Source organism: Delphinus delphis, chromosome 13 (genome assembly GCF_949987515.2).
Source record: "Delphinus delphis chromosome 13, mDelDel1.2, whole genome shotgun sequence".
In the NCBI taxonomy this organism is placed as follows: domain Eukaryota; kingdom Metazoa; phylum Chordata; class Mammalia; order Artiodactyla; family Delphinidae; genus Delphinus; species Delphinus delphis.
In genome coordinates, this window is record NC_082695.1 from 42,565,066 (window position 1) to 42,580,599 (window position 15,534).

General features: G+C 41.7%; 1 protein-coding gene and 1 long non-coding RNA gene across 3 annotated transcripts; one reads left to right on the forward strand and one right to left on the reverse strand.

The window, feature by feature from the left end:
- Positions 1-843: 843 nt before the first annotated feature.
- On the reverse strand, positions 844-1,848 carry LOC132436603 (S-adenosylmethionine decarboxylase proenzyme-like). Of its 2 annotated transcripts, XM_060029522.1 has the most exons (2): positions 1,733-1,848; positions 844-1,645 (listed from the first exon to the last, which is right to left on the reverse strand). In XM_060029522.1, exons 1-2 carry the CDS (start codon positions 1,846-1,848, stop codon positions 844-846), a joined length of 918 nt encoding a protein of 305 aa, XP_059885505.1. The 2 variants fall into 2 exon arrangements, with proteins under 2 accessions (XP_059885505.1, XP_059885504.1); XM_060029521.1 differs by having other exon boundaries at positions 844-1,848.
- Positions 1,849-6,789: 4,941 nt separating this feature from the next.
- Positions 6,790-13,404, forward strand: LOC138414254 (uncharacterized). Its single transcript, XR_011246705.1, has 3 exons — positions 6,790-7,037; positions 10,251-10,297; positions 13,108-13,404. It is a non-coding gene; the product is annotated as an uncharacterized lncRNA (long non-coding RNA).
- Positions 13,405-15,534: the final 2,130 nt, after the last annotated feature.

Here is a 15,534-nt window from a genome sequence, read left to right on the forward strand (position 1 = left end):
ATTGGTTTCAATAACATTAGTAGAGGGCTTCCCTGGTGGCTCAGTGGTTGAGAATCTGCCTGCGAATGCAGGGGACACAGGTTCGAGCCCTGGTCTGGGAAGATCCCACATGCCGCGGAGCAACTGGGCCCGTGAGCCACAACTACTGAGCCTGCGCGTCTGGAGCCTGTGCTCCACAACAAGAGAGGCCACGACAGTGAGAGGCCCGCGCACCACGATGAAGAATGGTCCCTGCTCTCTGCAACTAGAGAAAGCCCACACACAGAAACGAAGACCCAACACAGCCAAAAATAAATAAATAAAATAAAAATTTAAAAAATCTCCAGTGTTTAAAAAAAAAAAAAAAAAAAAAATAACATTAGTAGAGAATATGTTCTAGAAAGTGGAGGTAACTGGATGCAAAATCCTGGTAGCAATTGAATAGAACAGTCCCAGATGGCTAGGCTGAGGCCAACACCTAATGAGGACGAAAGCCTTGTCTGTGCAGAATTTTGGGTGATACCTGGAGAAATATTACACTGCGCATAAAGCAAATTGAATTGTTTTCACAAGTGTTGTAAAGTTTCAAATAGTAAAAGGTTTTCTCTACATGACTTCAATTTCACAGCAAGAGTGGCATAGGATACCTAAATGCAGAAGAGAGCATTCATGCAAGGTATCTACCTACTTGATATAATAATGTATACAAATCAAAATGATTACACTATCATTACATCTAGGGCTTTCTGCAACTACAAGGTGGTGGTTATGGGAAGCATGGCCCTTGGTATCAATATCTAAAAAGCAGCCACCACCTTCTTCTGTGTGTGTTCTCTTTTTGCGTTTTTTCTTCATTTTTCTTAATCAACTCTGCTGTTGTTGCTGCTTCTTAGCAAAACTGGTAAAAACAAAATTGTAATCATTGAACATAGCACTCTGGCAATCAAGACGTTTAAAACCTTCCGTCTTCTGGGGCGAAGAAAGCACTGTGCGACATTTAGAACTCTGATTTACAAATAGGGTGGTCACAAATTTTCCTGGCTTGAAGACTTCCATAAGTTTCCCGATCAGGTCATCATAGGAGGTCTGACTTAAGTTTGTTTCAAAGCTAACATAAGAAAATTCTGGTTCTGGAGTGATGTGAATAGTCCAATAAGTTCCATCCGATTTCATTCCATTCATTGAATACCCACAAGGATTGAACAGTGTGGCATCAATGACAGAACCTGGTATCAGGTCACGAATTCCACTCTCACGAGTGACATCCTTTGCAGTAACACCATCTTTCATGTAGAACTGGTCCATAACTGCTGGGTCAAGCTCACTCATCAGAATTTCCAGGGTTTGATCTGGCGGACTGATTATCCGACTCTCTGGGAAATCCAAAGTATACAAGTAGCAACAATCAGAATTGATGCGTCCCATACAATATGCTGCTCCATTTGGGAGAATTGCATTAAGAAACTCTGTTTCTTCCCGGAAATTCTGGTGTGGGTACCCTTGGTGAAAAGGCTTCGTGAAATTCTTACCAGAGTAAAAGAAGCTTTGAACTGAGTCAAACCCCTTGTAATCCCTAGCAAGTTTCAACAGGGGAACCAGTGCTTTCAGCAAGAGGGTGGTACCACATGTCTTCAAAATGAAACGTTTCTTGGAGACAAACATGCTACTCTCACTGAGTACATAAGCTTCCTGCTTGTCAGTTTTTGTCACACTTATGACTGAACATTGCACATCCTTCAAAAGTATTTCCCACTCGGATCTTGGGATGGTGCGAAGATCCCCAGATCCTTGGTTTGCATTGGGTTGCTGCCTGGAGAACCAAACCTCCAGCAGCTTCTCGGTCCCTTCAGAAAAACGTGCATCTTCCATCACCGTGAGACTAGCGAACGACCAACAACTACAGAAAATCAACTAAATTAAATCTCTTCTCCCGCCACTGCGGATTGTTCCAGCTGTGTTACTAAAGTTCAGGTTCCTTTTTTGCTATAATCTTATATTAACTTATTTTTGTAAAGGGTTAATAAAAATTTCCCGGCTTTTTATCTTATCTTTTTTTGGTGAGCGAAAGTTGAACATGAGTCTGTTGGAAATAGGGGCAGATACAGCTCAGTCTGTTGTAGTCTGCTGTTTCCCCGTAACAGAGGGTAGAGCGAGCGCTAGCTAATGTCACCAGCCATACTTTGGGAGCTAAAGAAAGACTTTTAGAATCAGAAAGATAACTATTGCTCAGCCATTCAACTTAAAGATATTTAAGTGTTTTAGTTGGCTTATAATCTGATTGTCAAAGTTTAAAACATTTTTTTTAGTTAAAAGAATTTTAAAGCAATTTCCTCTACCCACCTTGAGATTGATATATTCTTTTCTATTCTCCTTGAGTGGTATTTAAAACAATTGGATTTGAGGTGCATGGACCTAGAGTCTGTCATACAGAGTGAAGTAAGTCAGAAAGAGAAAAACAAATACTGTATGCTAACACATATATATGGAATCAAAAAAAAGGTTCTGATGAACCTAGGGGCAGGACAGGAATAAAGACTCAGACTTAGAGAATGAACTTGAGGACACGGGGAGGGGGAAGGGTAAGCTGGGACGAAGGGACAAGTGAGAGAGTGGCATGGTCATATGTACACTACCAAATGTAAAATAGATAGCTAGTGGGAAGCAGCCGCATAGCACAGGGAGATCAGCTCAGTGCTTTGTGACCACCTAGAGTGGTGGGATAGGGAGGGTGGGAGGGAGACACAAGGAGGGGCTATGGGGATATATGTATACATATAGCTGGTTTACTTTGTTATACAGCAGAAACTAACACAACATTGTAAAGCAATTATACTCCAATAAAGATGTTAAAAAAAAAAAAAAAAGGGCTTCCCTGGTGGCGCAGTGGTTAAGAATCCACCTGCCAGTGCAGGGGACACAGGTTCGGGCCCTGGTCCAGGAAGATCCCACATGCCGCAGAGCAACAAAGCCTGTGCGTCACAACTACTGAGCCTGCACTCTAGAGCCCGCGAGCCACAACTACTGAGCCCACATGCCACAACTGCTGAAGCCCACATACCTAGAACCCGTGCTTTGCAACAAGAGAAGCCACCACAGTGAGAAGCCTGCTCATTGCAACGAAGAGTAGCCCTCGCTCGCCGCAACTAGAGAAAGCCCGCGCGCGGCAACAAAGACCCGTTGCAGCCCTAAATAAATAAATAAATAAATTTATTAAAAACAAAAAACAATTGGATTTGATGTTACAGTCATTCCATCATTAGAACACTGGATCAAATAGTCCTTTCATTTCATTTGCTTCACAGATGATCACCAAAAAATACTCTTGTCATCAAGGCCTTATAGGTATCTGTGGGGTTCTGTCCACCTGGTACAGAGTTGGCAAGTTAAAGAAGCAAAGGAAACCACACAGTGGTGAGTAAATGAGTTTGTTTATGGTATTTGTATTGTGGTTGAAGCAGATAAATGGCTAGAGAATAAGAGTTACTTCCATTGACTGGGAACAGACACTGTGGCACGTAGACTTCTGTGAATTCTGCTGGGGCTAGCTACTGGGTCAGCCCCCATCTCTCTAAGGAGGTAGAGGTTATGATCTTTTTCAGAAGAGAGATCTGAAGTTCAGGGCTGTTAAGTAAACTATTCTGGGTGACACAAATCTTGTATTTCATTGAATTTCAGATGTCATCGGTTATGAGACCCGCTATGATTTTATGTACCACTAAGAAAACAAGAAGTACTCCTACAGCCGTAGCACAGTGATTATTTTATGCCTTAGAATTTTGATTGGAAAGGTTCTTATACTTATTTTGGCATTGATTTCGCGCCTATGTATCTCTTGTGCATATGTAGAAAGAAAACTAAAAATGAAGTAAATTGGCTAAGGAATGTACAAAACTTCATTTTCAGAGTGTGACTCATGAATTATTTTCCAACTCGAAGTCTGCAATATTCATGTTTTGCTGTGCAGGCTCGTCCTCTGTGCCATCCAGAGCATGGGTGGTGTAGCATCTCCTAAAAGGTTCCTCCACGACTATCTCTAGAATTCCCTTCTGGGCCGTTCCACGAGTTTTATGCCTGTCTACAGGCAATGACTACTATGGCCCACGACTGCTGGCCGGCAGCGATTCTAAGATGTATTTTGATTTCAGAAATATTAAAATGTGGGTAAAGATGCATCTTTAGGTTCATACTGAGGTCTGTCTCTCTCTTATCCTGGACACGAAGGAGGCTTTTGTCTTCTGGTTCCAGAAGCTGATGTTTTACTCCAAAGGGCAGGAGCGGGTGCTGGGTTGGATGTGCACTTCAACTTCTTCAGCTCCTTGCCTGTCTCTCACTAGATCGCTCAGATCTCCTATGTTCCCTTTCAAACCTCTGAGGAAGGCATCTGGGTGAACCTTTGGGGGAAAAGGAAAATCCAAACCCAGTAAAGAACTTGTTCTGGACTTGTTCCCTTTCAACCCTCCCCGGTGATTTCAGGGGAAGTTCTCTGGAGCACACAATTCCATAAACATCGACATTTCCAGGATATGAAGATTCTGCTGCTCCGTTCTGAGCAAAGAGGTTGGTTAAGAAAATTGTTATGTTTTCCAGGTGCAGAGGACAGTCGCTCTGAGGAAGGGACTGTTCTGAATCTTCTTGGGATGCTTTAACTGGTGTTCATAACCTACTGCTTGTACCTAAGTTGGGCCGAAAATACATAATCTGTTGGGGGAGAAGAAACCTCATGTCTGTAGGTTTCACGGATAATCTACATCATCATAGCTCAATCTTAGCACATAATTCAATCTGCCTGGAGAGGTGATCTCTTTGCCTAACACCCAGAAGGATAGATCACACTAAGGAAGGTCACCCAAGATGCTCATGTTCTGTGCATGAAAATGCATCTCTATATATTTTCCATTTTGCCATTTCCAGTTTTGACTGCCAGAGTTTGTTTGATTGTTTTATGTTTGGGCAGCTAGGGACTGAGATATTTCTTTTCTGTTTTTTTCTCCAACTCTTTTTACAGTTTAACAAGTCAAATACAAATCTCAGGGGACTTCATAAGCCTCGTGATGGTGCCGTGAGTAGCATCCCATTATTGATTGCAAATACTGCATTGGAATGCCTCGGAAGAGCCCCAAACCAAAACTTGCAGACGCCTGAAGCTCTGAGCTTTCCAATTAGGCTGAAAGTTTCCCTTGATAACCAGTAGTGCTGAAGCTTTTAATATTGTTTTGGTCTATCCGTCCTCAGCAACATTTTCTAGTTATGAAGACCAGCGGATCACTTGATGTCAGCGAGGTAGCTCATCCGACCCACTTGCATGCTTTCTGATCAAATATGCTACCTGAAAAAAAAAATCTTCAGCGTCACGTAAACTGATCGTAATTGGGGGCAATTCTTCTTTCCCCTCTTCAATGCTATATCCTCCTGTGCAGCCTATTTTGCATCCAGAGATACATTTGAAAGTCGAAATCCCTTAGAGCTAAATATTCTAAACTGACAGAAGAATTTCTAGTGGCACACCAGCCTGAAGCCATGTTTTTATGAGGACATCACTTTCTATTTCTAAGCTTCCGTGTGCACTCTTGCTTCCTTATTGCTGGGAGCCATGCCACATCAACTTGCCTCCCTCTCAGCTTTTAATGTTTTTTTAATGGAGTCCAGTTTTCCACCTAAGTTATGGCTAGCCTTCTGACAAACCGTCAGACACCCAAGTAACCAGAATGGAGGTGTCCAGATGTGACATGGGGGGAAAAGGCAATGGTAAACTTTCATGCCTTTGAACAAAACCATCTTCTAAGAATTCATTTTTACCTGGCCTCTGGGTTTGCCATAAGGCTAAAAGGGGCTTAAGAACAACATTTAAACAATTAATACGTGATCTGAAGTCTTTTCTTGTAAGCCACAAGCTAAAGTCATCATTTCTCAATCTGGCTGCTGTGGTGAGCGTGTTGCCTGCACAGTGAAATAGCAGCACTGCTGCATTTTTTTCTCAAGCACAATATTGCTTGTGGAGCACTGAAGTTAGTTAGCTAATGGAATAAAAGCAAGCACGCTTTGCAGGTAGCTGGTCATTTAGAAGAACTTAAGAAAATAACTGTAAATTACAATGAATGATGAATCATTGCAGATGCAAATTCATCAAGGAAGGTGGCATTTCTGGGATAAAGGAAGAAGTATATGTTTTGAAAGTCAGCAATTTGGGTGGCTTTATCTCTACAACTCGGAAGACATTTGCAGAACGTTTGGTAATTAAATACGCCCTCAGCTGAGAAATAATGCTCTGAGTTGTCCTGCAGGTAAGTAGAAGGTAAGTGTTCTCTCTTACCTGGGTTTTAAGAGCTCTGCTTGGAATCACGTGGGTGTTCCAAGTATATACAACCTATACAATAATATGAGTAAATGTCCTGGCTAAGAAACAGGCAGAATTCATCTTCCTAGAGTCACAACTGCTGAGTCTTTCTTGGGATTCAGAGTTCAGCTCAATATCTTCCCCTCCCCCACGGAACCTTCTTATCCACATTAGCCCACTTTGTGTCATCATCTTCCTTTATTCTTATTTCACCAATCATCGTCTGAAATGATTGTCTTCATTTGTTTTCTGGTTTGTTGATGCCTCTGCCTGGTAGAAAATCGCTCATTGAGAGCGGGATGTTGTTATCTGTCTCCTTCACCACTGATTCCCCAGATCCTAGAAGCAGTGCCTGGTACATTGCAGGTCTTCAATAAGTAAGGAATGAATGAATGAATGAATGAAAGCAGAATTCTGACTACAGTATAGTTCCAAAGAGAGTTATAGAACATTGGATGGTTCAGAAGCTGGGTATGAGATATGGCTGTATATGATGTCTAAAATGTAGTCTAATGAGGTCAGGGATTTTCTTCTTTTTCTTTTTTTTTTGCCCTGCAGCTTGTGGAATCTTAGTTCCCCGACCAGGGATTGAATCCGGGCCACCATAGTGAAAGAACAGAGTCCTAACCACTGGACCGCCAGGGAATTCCTAGGAATTTTCTTTATACTTGAAAAGAATCCCTACGACATCAGGCACAGCATATGATATTTTATACTGTTGGAGGTGGGTTAATGCAGAGGTCTTGGGGAGATGACCTGGTGTTTCATTCATTCCAGGGCTGTTATAGGGGATGTGCTGAGAGGGAGGGGGTTCCTCTTAGAGTGCTCACTGACTGGGGGGCGGGTCGCAAGGATAAGACCCCCTCAATAACAATTTACCTGGATTGACAGGGACCATCCTCTCCAGTGTGGAAATTCCTTGAACAAAGCTTGAAATTCCTTGAATAAAGCCTTTTTCCTTGGACAAAGGATAGATAAGTATTTTAGCAATCGATTAATATTTCAGTTAAACCAGTCCTTGCCGCCTTTTACATCGGTAAAAACTGTTCTTGCCAAAAATGCAGTTTGGCTGATGGAATCTGATATTCATTAGAAAGATTAGTAACTTAAAGAAAAGTACTTCTTTGAATTTGATGTATTTTACAGGAAGGGGCCTAGTTTGATGTTGCCCAGCTTAACTTTTCATCCAAATTGCCCTTGAGGAGTGTTTTTTAATCTGATGCATTTTTATCCCTATCTTCTGAAGTGGCATTTTTTTTTTTTTTTTAACGGGAGGATAGAGTAACATGGAAAGCAGCTTTTATTCACTCCAAGGACAACAAACGCACATACAACCAAGGGCGGGCAGAGTTAGTCTCTGGGTACATATATTAGCCTAAGGGTGTCATGGGTGCCTGTGTGTTACTCAGGAAACTCTTTAAAAATAATTACCTTGCGATTAGTATCTGATGCCAATGGTATATTTTCACTTTAAAAGTCAGAGGTCTTTATTTCCTTGAGACAATGAATGAACTTCTTTTCACCTTGTTCCTCGCTGCTTTTCTGCCTTTATCTTAATATAGACACACTCACCCAGACACGCACGCTGGCCGACTGCCCCCTGCCAATGGTAGATTTTCCAGTGAAACAGTTTCTCTTCATATTATAATTCCAGTCTAGTCAAATTAGAAATACCTACTTATCTCCCTTTTATATTTAAGGTGTATATTCTCTTCCAGGTGGTGTATGAACAGAAAAATGGTATTAACATTTTCTTATGGATACTATCTAATGCTTCCGTTGGGTCCAGCTACCAGTGGAAGCCAGCTGGAGGATGAGTTTACAGGTTTAACTAAATGTGGGAAACAGATAGAGACATGAAAGTGCTCTTCCCAGCTAAAGCTCATTAATAAAATTTTGGTCATGTTCAAAGACTTCAAAAATGAGTCTGGGGGCAATTTGGGGTCCAGCCTTTAAGCCCCAACCACTGCCTGTCTCTCCTGTCTCTCTCATCACTTCAGTGGTTCCAAGAGGACAGTGGATAATGTATGGCTGGTGGCAATGACTGCATTGTAAACCACATATGTAAAAGCCGTAATAGATGGCTTTGATGTCCAAAAGCCACAGCCCACCAATCCGAAGTCAGAGTGACGGGTTAGGAATTGTCAGTCTATCGTTATTGGCTTTGCAAAAATAAGGAGCTGGGACTTCTCTGGAGGTCCAGTGGTTAAGACTCCGCGCTTCCACTGCAGGGAGTGCGGCTTCGATCCCTCGTCAGGGAACTAAGATCCTGCATGACATGGGAAAAAATAAAAATAAATATAATTATTTATTTACATTTATAATTTATTTATAATAATTATATTATTTATAATTATTTATAAAAATAAATATAAATAATAAAATAAAAATAAAAAAATAAGGAGCTAATGAAATCTGCTTCTAGGGAGGGACATATATGTTAACGGACTATATTGGAAAAAAAGTTTATGTAAGTGTCCCACAGTATTGGACTTATTTGAAGTATTTCATACATGTTTTCTAAAATAGAGACATGCAGGGGAAAAAAGGGCGTGCCTGGGAAGCTGGTAGGGTCAGTACTAGAGTTCTCAGAAGGTAAGGTACCGCCTGCTAGAATTTGTCCTTAAAGTGTTTCATTATGTTTCGCCCTGAAAAACAGGTGAGAGAAGGAAGAATCTGGAACAAGGGAGAAGGGAGGAAGAAGGATGGGGATCACGAATATGGCCAAACTGGATTCTCCTCTGTAACTGGGGAGGAAAGGCTTCCCTTAAGAAGCTTGCATGTCATATTTAACTGGTTCCTTCCTATAACATCTTGACTTAATAAAGAGACAGGCAAAAGGAAAAGAAAAGAAAAATGAAAGAAAGAATCCGCAGCAAGACAATAAAAAGTTTCCCCCTCACACCCACCACCTTGGGCGTTTTGCCTTTGTGCCTCGTGGCTTATACCACTGAAACTCATCAGGTTTTGCTTTTATGCTGGAAACACCCCAAAAAACATTTGAAGCTTGCTAGCCACCCCTTGGGGTGAGAAGGTTTCACAACGTGTCTCCAGGGAAGCCCAGGGGGCCAGGGTAGGGGAAGAGGTGTCCTTCTCTCCCTCGTGGGGGAACAAAGGACAGAACCTCAAAGTTCTTGCCCCAGTGTGTGACCTCGGGGCCGAAGGCAAAACATTTTGTCTCTGGGTCCTAATGATATAAGCTCCCCCGGCTCTGCAACTGCACTCTATGATGTGACCCGAAAGCTTTGATGGAATTACTATTGCCTTTTCTTTCTCTGCCCAGCCATTTATTATTCTGTATATTTTCAGGAGCTGTGGGAAACTTTCATAACCAAGCCTAAGCCAGGCGAAAACTTGTCCTATTTGGAATTTGTAATGAAGTCAAAACATGGCCTGGATTTTCTGAAAGGCTCCTTTGGCGGCCTGTGACAGCCCTAGGGCACAATCAGACAGGGCTGGAGAGGGCCTGGGAGCAGATTTTGTTACCAAGAATAGGACAGAACAATATTTGCTTCCAAAACACTAGGGCTGCTATTTACCTCTCAGCTGGAAGAAGGGAGAGATAAATGCAGAATTCACATAAAGTGCAAATACCAATTCTTTCATTTCTAATTTTCAGGATTTTTTTTTTTCCCCTTAGCTCCCTCTAAACAAAAGGTTAGGGAGAATTTTTAGCATATTTGATTTCCTGACCTAAGGGAAGAAATTCTTTATTTCAGAACTTTTGACCCCCAAAGAGCTGTTACTTTGCCTGAAAGGCTGAATAAAAATTGTTAGACATTTAAAGCAATTGTGGGTATTGAGACTGCTTTCTTTTGTGCACTGTGCCTGTTGGTGTGTGTCGGATTGCAGGGAAATACTATGAAAAACCAAGTTTCGCTCAGTTTGGATGGAAAACTTTGCCTACTTTTCAGAAGCTCTCGCAAATTATTTACAGGCTTAAACCTGATCCCTCAAGAGGAGCCTCAGTCCCTAACAAAAGTGGTAAGTGGTAAGATGTAGTTCCTAATTTTTATTTAAGTCAAAGGTTAATAGTACAAGGGGGTTTGGTCCCTGAGTGTTTCAAGTTAATGTTTATTTTTTACCAGCGTTTAAAGAATTTCCTAAGGCCCTTATTTCGCTGCTGAAAGCAGAGTAAGAGAACTCAGATTTCATGCCCCCAGGCTTGAATAAAGGACTAAAAACAGCACAACATTTGCATCTACTTAACAATCTCGGTTCTAAGAGCCCCCTCACAGTGAGAGGGGGAAACCGTATCTGGAGGTGAAATGAAGCTATTCGGAGATATTTGCCAAAAACACAATTCAGAGAAAGATAATCATTGTCAGAAATGACCTAGGAATTCAAGGCCTTATGATTGAAAACAAAAAGCTGGGGAAGGTGCATTCTCTTGCTTCCCCGCCTGCCCAGATATCAATGAATATCAGCTAAAGGTGGCTGAAGAACCAATTTCATGCATCTACTGTACGAGGAAATGAACTGAGCCGAGGGCAAAAATAAAATTATACAAATGTTATTATAGGCTAGCTTGCTTCTGTCCTAGTTTAATTCAAATTTTAGTGCTGCAGGCTTGGCTTCAGGCATTAGCCTTCCTGAATCAATCAACATTTGCTTACATCTAAATTATTAGGGGAGCATGTGACTTTGTTTATTGTATAAATTATACGCAAGGTTAAAGCTTTAACTGTTCAACCGGTTTTGTTCATTCACCTCACCAACCCTCCCCCGCCCCAGTCAGCCCTCCCCCAAATAGGAAAGAAAAATCTGAAATTACGAATTTTTTTAGACAAACGCAATAACAGAGCCGCAAAGTCTTGTGAACCTGAGGTTGTCGGCTAAAAGTGGGATGGGAGACAATCTTAATGGTTAGAAAAAAGGAAAGAAAGGAGCCCAAGAAATTGTTCACAAGAGCCCTGAGAGAGTGTCTGCACAGAGTGAAACCGCGATATGGTAAATAATCGGTTAAGTTGATTAAGACAGCCAACCAAATGGAGATAATTTAATATAAAACTAAGAAAGCCTTTTGGCTAGGGTTTCAGTAGGCAAGGAATTTCAAACTATATGGCAATGCTGGACTCAAACTTTTTTTTTTTTTTTGCGGTACGCGGGCCTCTCACTGTTGTGGCCTCTCCCGTTGCGGAGCACAGGCTCCGGACGCGCAGGCTCAGCGGCCATGGCTCATGGGCCCAGCCGCTCCATGGCATGTGGGATCTTTCTGGACCGGGGCACGAACCTGTGTCCCCTGCATCGGCAGGCGGACTCTCAACCACTGCGCCACCAGGGAAGCCCGGACTCAAACATTTTTATTGCTTTTATCTATTAGAAGACAAAGTTAAACATAGATCCTCTGGAACATGTATTTAAGAACAGGTCTTTTTGTTTTTGTTTTTTGTCTCTGCACATCATTGTGAATGCTTCCTGAAAGCTCACTCGTACATGTTTGGGAAATAAGGAAGGAGCTTAATAATTAGACAATTTGACTTTCTAAGTATTTAGACAAACTAGATACCAGGTGTGTTCTGCTTTGAGAACATTCAATTTAAGTGAATATCAAGGGTTCAAAGTAGACAAACCAGAGACAATTATTTGCTTTCCAAAAGGTTCTTCTTTCTATAAGATCATCCACAGTAGGCTTCCCACAGTAATAATTTACAAAATTGTAAATTGAATTCAATAGAAAGATTAAATCTAGTCTTTTCCATCAATGTGTGTGTATGTGTTTCTTTCTCAAAACTTATAGAAACACTGCAAGTCAGAAGATTTTTGTATAGAATGATGCTCCGTCATAAATGATTCGAACGTAAGGTGTGTTCAAGAGGAGAATCAATTTCCCATTCAGCCAACTCCTGATTCTTTCTGTTTGCATCCTAAATTGGGCTTTGAGATCTTGGACGGTGGTTCTCCAAAAGTGATCAGTGGGCCATCGTCCACAGAATCACCCAGGCAGCCCAAGAATCTGCTGTGTAACAAATGCCCCTATGATTGGGATGCACAGAAACTAACATTTGAGAACTTCTTTTGCAGGACCTAATATGGAAGTCAACACTACCGCTCTGTCTACTCTTTATTTCATGCGGTTTACATGCTCTCCTCTTCATGGTGTCCCGGAGCTCAGCCCAAACTAAAACAGGCTCCCAACTGTAAGGCCTCCCAATCCCTGACCTTCTTTGCTTGGTCAAAGGCATCTTTGAAGCATACTTATTCACTCCGTAGTAGATCCTCATTTGTATCGAGACAGTAAGCCTATGAAAAATCGCCACACATAACTACAATTCTATTTGAAATAATTTATCAGATGTAAAGCTAAAATTGCTTTCCACCTAATCAGTATTTTTAAGAATTAGCTTAAAATTTTTAACACAATTTTTAAAGGTTACACTCCATTTACCGTTATTACAAAATATTGGCTATATTCCCCATGATGTGCAATACATCCTTGTTGCCTATCTTACACCCAATTGTTTGTACCTCTCACTCCCCCACCCCTATGTTACCCGCCACCTCCGGTAACCACTAGCTTGTTCTCTGTACCTGTTTAGTCTGCTTAAGAAACAGCTTTTTAATAGCAGCATATCAGAGTGGAGAAAGCAGAGACTTTGGAATCAGACAATCCTGGTCTCATTTTCCCCTTTATGGGATGTTTGGCAAAACTCGAACGTCTCTGAGCTCAGTTTCTTTGCCTGTGATGTGGGAATAATACATTGTAAATAGGCTGGGTTGGAGAGAAAAATGAACAATATGCAAGAAGTGCTTGGGATAGATAATAATTATTATCATTTACCATTTCCAAATAGCTGTCAAATTCACAAGTGGTGCACATGAAAAGGAGAAGCAGTGGACAGCTGGGACACTCACTGCTGCTGAGGAAATATTGGGGGATTCCCGAGGTGCACAGAAAACTGCTGAAAACTGCTTACTTCCTGCCCAAACCTGGGGCCTGTGAGACCTCTCCCAGAGTTCCTTCTGGGAGGAGACAGAGAAAGAAAGAATGTGTAGGAATTCCAGAGGGAAGCCATCCCAGGTAACTGCTACAGCTAGTATTCTCCCAGAGACTCCGTGTTGCAAGACAGCAAATTTACCTAGAAATTCATGTGATGAAAACTTTGTACAGGAAATGAGAACGTTGGGCCCCTGAAGACAGAGGGGCTAATAATTCTCTAGTATTTAGTGTAAATTTTTTCATAAAAGAGATATAACAGAGCAGGATACAGAAACGGCTCAGCAGGTGAAATAGACTTCAGATGATGAAATGAGAATAGAATACAGGGAAAGGCAAAAAAGACCTGGCTTAGGGTTTCTACAGTTCCCTCACTGAGCACCACTGAATACCAGTAACAATAATGATAATGACAACTTTCTAGTGGCCTAATCCGGTGGAGAAAGTAATAGTCACAGTCACAGAATGGTATCTTCATTCCTGCTTAGAGATGTTATACTATATATTTTCAAGTGTGTTAGATCATTTAATCATCATATCAAGCCTGTGAATTTGGTTTTATTTTCAGTCTCATTATCCTGCGAATATCTTGGGAAGTGTTTATATCTTAAGTTATGAAAAACACCCGTTGAATCCCACATTGTGTGTGAAATATGTCTCCATAACAGAGATTTGTTTTTTGCCCAGTTTCCACTTACTATTTTTAAGGTAAAATGATAATCCAAACTCCCTTTGGGAAACCACGCATTCTCAGGCCACATGGTTTAAAAGGTATCATATCCAACCCTAGCAGCAGGGCTGGGTGCTGATTGGCCTAAAGAGATCAGCATGCTACTTTCTCCTTGGTTACAGAGATGGGTTCACCCACGGGCTGTGTGACCCAATCAGAGCTATGTACAATGAGACTACTGTTCTTTCCCAAGGGACCTGAACCTGGAAACACGTGGACTGGTGCTACTGTTACCACCTTGCTAACATATGTAGACCCAGAGTTAGGCCGTTGAGTGGAAGAATGCAGAGCCCAGTTGAGAGATGGGCAAAAATGGGTCTCGATGACAACATTGGAGCCTAAATCAAACCATTCTGGAAGAGAATCCCATTCTGGACTTTTTAATTAAGTGAGCCCGTAAATTCTCTTCTGGCTTAAGCCAATTTTGGTGGGTTGTTTTCTCCTGTTCAACAGAAAAGCATCCTAATTGGGGAAGGATCTCTTTCTACCATTCTGTGCCAGGGGAGTTATATAGATAGAGCTTGTCCATTAAGAGGTTATTATGCAAAACAAGGACAAAAATGGAAAACTGGCACATTATGGGCAATTTTATACTTTGAGAACATTTAAAGACGATCTCCCCAACATAGAGCACATTCTGGAGAGTTGCTAGTTACCTATTCTGACATTTGTTCTTCCCTCTTAAACTCCTGATTGTAACTGGTCATATGACCAACTTTTAAAAAAGACTGGCAGATGCCTTTGTGATTCAGTGTGGCCATGGGACTAAACTCTAGCCAATGGGATTTAATTTAGGCAGCTCCTCCAGGTAATTTTCTTAAAAGATAGCTGGCATGTACCCTTTGCCTTTTTTTCTTTCTTCATCCTGCTGCCTGAAATGTGGATGTGATAGCTGGAACTCTAACTACCATCTTGTACTGTGAGGCCGGGGCTCAAATGGCAGAGCTATGAGCTGAAAGGAGCCTGGGTCCCCAAGGACTTCAGGGAGCAAGACATCTAACAGACGTCGTTAGCCTACACCTGAATTTTTACTTGAGAAAGAAATAAAGCTCTATCTTCTTTAAGTCACTGTTAGTGTCAAGCTTTCTCCTATTATTTCCTTTTTAAAAAAATTTATTTATTTATTATTTATTTTTGTCTATGTTGGGTCTTCGTTGCTGCGCGCAGGCTTTCTCTAGTTGCGGCGAGCGGGGGCTACTCTTTGTTGTGGTGCATGGGCTTCTCGTTGCAGTGGCTTCTCTTGTTGCTGAGCACAGGCCCTAGGTGTGTTGGTTTCAGTAGTTGCGGCACACGGGCTCAGTAGTTGTGGCGCACGGGCTCAGTAGATGTGACTTGTGGGCTCCAGAGCACAGGCTCAGTAGTTGTGGCACACGGGCTTAGTTGCTCCGCAGCATGTGGGATCTTCCCAGACCAGGACTCAAACCCATGTCCCCTGCATTGGCAGGCAGATTCTTAACCACTGCGCCACCAGGGAAGTCCCTCTCCTATTATTTCTTGATGGTAGTTCTAAGAATATGTTTTATAAGAAACTAAATTATATTTTCAATCTCTTTT